This window comes from Penaeus japonicus, unplaced genomic scaffold (genome assembly GCF_977035675.1).
Source record: "Penaeus japonicus unplaced genomic scaffold, GWHDUDI00000001_assembly GWHDUDI00000004, whole genome shotgun sequence".
NCBI classification, from domain to species: Eukaryota; Metazoa; Arthropoda; class Malacostraca; order Decapoda; family Penaeidae; genus Penaeus; species Penaeus japonicus.
The window spans coordinates 39,806,359-39,813,858 of NW_028234406.1; the positions used below are offsets into that span (position 1 = coordinate 39,806,359).

Genomic DNA, 7,500 nt, shown 5'->3' on the forward strand with positions numbered 1-7,500 from the left:
ACACATATACATATACATATACATACATATTCACACATATATATGTATACATTCACGGTACTGCCCAATTTGGGAACCATTGATCTAGATAGATTGAAAGATGGATAAATAAAAAGACAAGCATAGATTCAAAGATTCCGATTCCGCCCTTCTTTCTTCCTCTCCTTCACCTATTGCCATGCTAACCTTCTCCCGTTACCCTCGCCCACAGTGCAGCGAGGAAGTCGGAATCGAGTGGGCGCCGCTCCAGCAGTGCGCAGAGAGTCCCGAAGGCGCCGCCATGCTGTACCAGAACGGCGCCCGCACTGCCTCGCTCAAGCCTCGAGTGCACTTCATCCCGACCATCACCATCAACGGGGTGAGTGGCTTGCCGGAGGCCTTCGTGCCGTTCGCGTCTGCCTGGAACTTGTTTTCATGTTGTGGCGGGAAATAATTGGTTCTGAATATATGTTTGTAGGTATGTGTGTGTATGTATTTAGAGATTGCTCTATTTTTATGTCTGCGTGTCAGAATTGGCATTAGACAATAGTTCCGCACTTTTTACTAACCTGTTCTGTTTCCTCACAACAGAGCTATGACAACAGACAACTTCGCGTGTCCCTGATGGCGCTGAAGAGTCAGATTTGCTCCAATTATGACGGGCCGCCGCACCAGAATTGCTTGTAGTTGGCTCACCTTTATCCCTTAGGATTCAGAGACCTTGTTTTCACTTATTTCAGATTGTTGTGTAAAAGTGGGACCCTTTGCCAAAAGATATACTTAGTAATGACTTGGTGTGCTAAGTAGTTACGATCAGTATGTAAAATTCTGTTAAAAAAGAAAAGGATGAAGATTGATCGTTCCTTAGTTGATACGGAAGGATTTTGTACAAATGTTCTGTTCTGTATTTAGATGTGTTGATATTTCGTTCCATTATGGCTTCCTTCGTCAACTACTTTTGGTATTCATTAATTTGATGTTAAATTATATTTTTGTTGGCCTCTGAAGATTGCAATTCATATATTGCAAAGCATTTTAATTATGGGAAGTGTCCATGTTCGCTGAATCTCGGTAATGTATTAACTTTTTTTTTTTAATACCGAGCTTTTGTTTTTATTTACTACATCTTGTTGCTGCAAATATGCAAAAGGGCATTTTATATTACGTTGCATTACTTTATTATTGTAAAATCATGAACTGCATATTTTTAAAAACATCTTTTCATAGTGTTTTTTAAAGTACTGAAACAATGTTTTTTTTATTGATCACTACTAAACAATTAAGAAACTAATTCAGGTTGAGTTTTACTAATAGACTTCTAGGACCCGGGAGAAACATTTTCGTTACCCACATATTGTATTTCTTGGGGAACAAAGGAATATAAAACGATTTTTATCACCTTAGAATTATGCACATGAAGTTTCTCGGCTGGGGTAATTTTCAAAAGTAGCTCCGATTATTATCGACTGCTGAATTTTGGAAAATATAGTGATGTGGGAAAGACCATCAACACTAAAAGGAAAACTCAAAAAAAATCCCACACACACACAGATGTACAGTTGCACAAGCGCACACACGTACACGCAAAGCTACTGTGATATTTTGTCAAATTTTGATATTGTGCAACAAAGAAATAATACTTTACAGTTACAATCCTTGAGGAACCGCAAACTGACACTTAGGGCTCAGTCAGACGAGCGGGTTGGCCGCCGCGGGTGCAAGGCGGGTCAGCCGCCGCGGAACCGCTTTTGAAAGAGTTTATATTGATTCCTATGTAAAACGCTGGCTGATGTCACACGGGCGGTCTACCCGCCTGACCGCGGCGGGTGAGACGCATTTCCCCAGTTGAAACCGCCGCGGCCAGCCCGCCTGGCTATGTCAGACGAGAGGTTTACCCGCCGCGGCCGCCAGGGCTGGCTGAACCACAGGAGAGGAACGTGGCTGTGTTGTGAGCAACTATGTTCGATACTGAAAAGTTTATATGCGAAATAGAGCTGCGTCCTACCATTTGGGATGTGAGCTCGAAATCTTAAGCTCATTTTTTAACACAACCTTTCGCTGCAACGGCAAGTTTTGAACTGAAGCGGCAGCCGCCTTTACCATGTCACACAGGCGGGTCGGCCGCTAGTAAACCGCAGCGGTTTAGTAGCGGCCGGGTCGGCATGGAAAAGGCGGCCTGACCGCCAGCGGGCAAAAACCGCTCGTCTGACCGAGGCTTTAAAAACAAATGGCCCAGTTCACATAACTGGCGTCGAGGAGTATTTGGAGCAACTCGAAAAGGTATAATGATTCATGTCATGTAAGTATTTTTTACCCCCAAAAAGACAAATTTGCGAAGTGGAAAGAAAAAGGAATAAAAAGCAGAGTATACCACGAAATCTTTTATTAAGTATAAAATGGAACTTAGCCATCACAGATAAAGAGGGATACGCGACAGGTTCAAAAGGCGCCTGAATACAGTGCACTTTTCTTATACAGAGACATGTTATGTTTGCCATGTATGGTATAATAAGCTTCAATATTAAAAATGACCTTCCAAAGTTATCACAGAAATCTGATTCAGGAAACTCTCAAGATCTAGGCATGTCATTCATTATGTATCTTGTGATGAAAAAGGTCACAGTACTCTTATCCTGTGCCAGATATGGCTTATCATAAGTGATTTTAATATAATAAGCAGTATAAACATATCAATTTATCATAAGTAAGATTAAGAAGTACGAATTTGACATCAAAAAGAGGAATAAGAAAATAAGGCAACTTTAGGACACATTACAGTATCTAATGTTGATATGTTAAAGGAATTCATTTACCAACTCTTCTCACTAATTTCCCCCCTCGGCAAAAATACAAAATGGGAGCTAGTTTTCGACAAAATTAAACCTACTTTAGTCAACTTATCCAAACTTGGACTGGAGATACTTGCACTGAAATAACTTCTAGAACAAAATGTACACAAGCCTAAAAGACACACATACACACAAACTATGTTACACTGTTCAATTAAATCATCAAAACAACAGCCATTATTGTTTGGTCCACTCCAAACTCTTATAAAAATCATGGCTGAAACATTGGGCGTTCTTTTGGGCATCTCATTTGTACATTCATTGCCAAGGTAGGCCTTACATACAGACCTGGTCTGTAAAAGCCTAAATGCATTATGTTAAAGACAATTTATACCTATCACTCGTAGCTCATAAAAGTTTCTCGAAAAAGTATTCCCCTCACAAATAGTTCTGAATTCATATTACATGATCACACAGGACGACGACAATAATGCTAACATTTTTTTTCATTTCTAAACATTTCTTTTTTTTCAAAAACTATGCATGGACATTAAATGTGAGCTGTCTGGTTAGCGAATAACCCCCCCAAAATAGTGCAATACTCAAAACTATTACATTAAGCTCTGCGACATTAACTACCCAATCTTTAAAGACAAAAGCCCTGTGAAATAGTGATATCACTCCTAATTAAAAAAAAAAAAAAAAAAAAAAAAATCTACTTTTGCTGATACATTGTGATAATAACTATGTATGATGTTTAGTTACAGTCCAATATCTATGTTCAATGGTCAAACATTTTTTTGACACAAAAGTATGCAATTGCACCTTTTCTTCCATTGTAACTTGTATTTTTTTCATTCCTTAATACACGGTACCAAGTCAGATATACTTAAAAAAATAATAATAAAAATAATAATAAATCAAACTTACGAGGCAAGAGGTACCTCAGCATACAGTAAATCAATTATTTGAAGTAAAAAAAAAAAAAAAAAAAAAAAAAAAAAAAGTTATTCAAAATAAAATAACAATTATCACATGCAAAAAATGCACATCCATCTCCACACTTTCACCCATCAACAAGGGAGTGCATGTATACATTCAACTGTCCAGTGTGGTTGTCTTATTTCTATCACTATTATCATAATCACCATCATTACATAATAATAATGATAAAACAAAACCATAATGGATGGTGCATGTTCTCATCATCAATGGGTTAAGGAGAAGTATTCACATTCACTAAAATGAACTACAGAATATAGAAATAGTGTAAAAAAAAAAAAAGGAAGAAATTTCTCAATTTTTAAAATACCTCAATACAGCTGTTAACTACAACAAACATTTAATGTAAATACAGCAATCTTACATATTGAATATTGTTATATGCGGAAAAGAATCATTGGAGTTCAGTTTCTTATACATTGTTTCTGAAATTATCACAACATGAATATGGAATGTCTGAAATAAGGTGTTCATATTGCAAATAAAAGATATTTATTCAGTTCAACAATCTAAGCAGAGGAAAGATTCACGACCTGGGTTCCTCATTCACATAGAAAAGTAAAATTAACAATACATATAAAAAATATATATATATATTTATAAAACTATACCTTATCAGCTGTGCCATCTTTCTTGAGTGGCAGAAAGTAATCATTATCATGGTTCCATTTTCCGAGAGATCTATTACATTAAAAAATTTCTAGAGGGGGGAAAGCATATGGGGCTACAAACAAAACGTCACCAATGTTGTTTGATATCAGACGGGAAATCATCTATTTTTTTCCAATGTAAATATCAATCATTACATTATTTACTTTTGACATAATTTATGTTTCTTTTTTTAATTAAAAACTGCCACATAGAGCTAAATCACATTTGCAAATTGAGATGTTTAACCCACATTTCTTTCCTTAAAAAAATCTGTTGCTCTCATTCGTATAATAACCAGATTGTTGTATTGCAAGTATTGCATGACCAACAAACATGTCATCCAAGACCATTTTTATATATTGAAATTTCTTAAGTAGCTAAAAGTAATATGAATGAACACATAAATATTATAACAAATCAATCAATTTCTACTCACTGGACCAATAATTAGTGATAAAAATTATTGGTACAAAATTCATTTCCCAGGGCTTTTTACATCTTACAACCAAATAAGAATATGTTCTATGTTCAACAAAATATCTAAAGAATTTCATAAAAACAGAGGGAGGGGGAGAGGGAGAGGGAGAGGGAGAGGGAGAGGGAGAGGGAGAGGGAGAGGGAGAGAAAGAGAAAGAGAGAGAGGGAGGGGGGGACATGCAGGACATTCAAAAGCTAGAGTAAAAACTACTACGCATCTGAATTAAACCAGAGACTACAATCCACAATGAAAATAAATATATATAACCAACTACTCATCAAAACATGTAGTACCTCCCCCTCAAAAAAAGAAAGAAAGAAAAATCTACTTTTATATTAGTTCTTATTTATCTCTAATTAAGTATTAATTGTATCAGATTATCAAAAAGGATTTCTTTAAATGAGTATCTTTGTCATAATCTCAACATGTTTGTAAAATACCAATAATAATGTATGGTATGCTTTGCACTGTTATAGGAAGGGTACGTTAGATTCCCAATTTAAAAACAAAGTATATACATGAATTCTTCAAATCAACATAGCCCTTATTCTATACTTTGGCAACCAAATGGCAACTGAATGGTATTGCTGTGTCCATTACCAACCATTATTCGGGTATTTGGTTCTAGGACTTAAATATCCTTTACTTTGGCCATTACCAGCTGATTTACCATTAATAATGCACATTTCCCCCTACAAAGTTCATTTACTCTTTCCAGCATAGTTCCATTGTCAGAGCACACACATATAAAGCTGTACATTCCACTCTAGCATTTCTATCAAATGGAATCTGTTTTCCATTACAAAAATCCCTCAAGATAGCTACACTTTTCCAGAAATGCAACGACTTTCCCCTACACAAAAACCCCTTCTGCAATATTGACATGTAAAAACACACAAGAGACATATTGGGTAGTTCCTTCTTGTATAAGCCAAAATCCAAAACACGCTATACTAAAAATCTATCAACAAAGTCTTATCCAAATAAAGGAGTATAATTCCATAATCTCACGTATAGTAGGCTATTTCACAAATAGAAAGTATAATAATGAAAAGGATATTAAATCTGACATCCTATCATTGATAACTATTGAAACACAGTTCAGTAATAAACTTAAAGGTAATAATCTCACCATTTACGATACAAAGAGATCACTCCATAGTAAAAAATAGTCACAACCAGCTATTTATACCTGATTCTGCAATTTTATCAAACATATCAAAATGCATTCTTCCTATTCAAACCTTTATTGTATTAATAAAATAAAAAAATAAGCAAGTTAACCATTGGTATTGTTCTAAAAAATAACAGTGTATCTACAGCCTAATACTGGCTACCAATATCAGAAATAAATTTCTGTGACACTACTAATATAAGTTTATTGAAGTTTTATCATTATTGTCATAGTAAAGTTTCCTTGGTAAACCTCAATTCAACTGTTATATTTGATTATTTTGCCTCATTGCATTTTACTATTAAACTAGACCCCATTTTCCTTGAAGCTACTGGAATTTTGTTGCAGAAGCCACATATTTTTTTTTTTTTTTCACTTAATAATGTCTTCTCAAACTCATTAACAAAGTCAACAGTGCTGGCATTCTTGTAATCACAAATATTGCTTCAAGTTTCTTGTTGTGTTAAACTAAAACATTTAAAGAATTTAAATAAATAAATAAGAAGCAAAGACTAAGCATACACATACATATATATATATGTATATGTATATTTATATTTATATGTATATGTATATGTAAATGTAAATGTAAATGTAAATGTAAATGTAAATGTAAATGTAAAATGTAAAATGTAAATGCATGCCTCCGTGCATATCAGAGATGCAGAAAAAAATAGTTTAAAATAATTCCTTATTCATGATCTTTTTAAGTCATCAAGTAAAGAATGCCATTTCAGTAGCCTCTTCAGAAAGCCTTATTTCAGAAGGATAAAATCAATCAGCATGATGGATGTCTAGGCCCTTTGTATCTTTTGCACAACACCTTGTGGAAATCTTGGAGAATATGTTTCTGGTCCTCCTGGCTCTGAAAAGCACACACAAAGTTAAAAACTTTACTGTCTAGGTGATGTATGTTGACAAATGACAAAGCATAATTGTAAGGCTTGCCACCTGCAATGCTATAGGTAAGGAACACATTTCATGTATAGCCAATCTTATAAAAACAATCAGATCTTGTGTCAATAATCACCGAAGGCAAGGACTTACCCCATCTATGGTAATGGTGGGAATGAAGCTCACTTCAGGCTTCAACCTGTGTGTCATTTGCCCCATGTGCTTAAGGATACTGATGCCCTTATCAGAGCTGACACAGCTGGATATGCTTCCCCAATTTTCTCCATGTTTCTCTACACACTGTGGGTGAAATATACATAGACAAGCAGTTTAGCTAAAGGAATTTTCGATTATTTCTGAAGTATTCTCTCAGATAATGAATAGTGAATACTGGGTTAAAATGTGTTTTGCATAGTTTCCTTTGTAACATGGCAAAAAGACACTCACCTTCTTTCCTACAAGCATTGGCTGTTCATTTCTGTCAATCATACAATGAACAATAGCTATTTGTTTTGCTTCATCTTTTATTATAT

General features: G+C 35.1%; 2 protein-coding genes across 5 annotated transcripts in view; one reads left to right on the forward strand and one right to left on the reverse strand.

Annotated features, from left to right (window-relative positions):
- Positions 1 to 1,229, forward strand: part of LOC122254388 (uncharacterized) — a 49,474-nt gene extending 48,245 nt beyond the window's left edge. For both annotated transcript variants that reach the window (XM_086536549.1, XM_086536548.1), the window contains exons 10-11: positions 212 to 358; positions 571 to 1,229. In XM_086536549.1, coding sequence (XP_086392675.1) covers positions 212 to 358; positions 571 to 666 — 243 coding nt within the window. In that variant the 3' untranslated portion in view covers positions 667 to 1,229. The remainder of the gene's footprint in view (positions 1 to 211; positions 359 to 570) is intronic.
- A 1,118-nt stretch (positions 1,230 to 2,347) lies between these two features.
- Positions 2,348 to 7,500, reverse strand: part of LOC122261029 (gamma-interferon-inducible lysosomal thiol reductase) — a 32,997-nt gene continuing 27,844 nt past the window's right edge. For all 3 annotated transcript variants that reach the window (XM_086536551.1, XM_086536550.1, XM_043028512.2), the window contains 3 exons: positions 7,415 to 7,500; positions 7,121 to 7,267; positions 2,348 to 6,938 (listed from right to left, as the gene is read on the reverse strand). The exon at positions 7,415 to 7,500 is cut by the window's right edge and continues 88 nt beyond it. In XM_086536551.1, coding sequence (XP_086392677.1) covers positions 6,852 to 6,938; positions 7,121 to 7,267; positions 7,415 to 7,500 — 320 coding nt within the window. In that variant the 3' untranslated portion in view covers positions 2,348 to 6,851. The remainder of the gene's footprint in view (positions 6,939 to 7,120; positions 7,268 to 7,414) is intronic.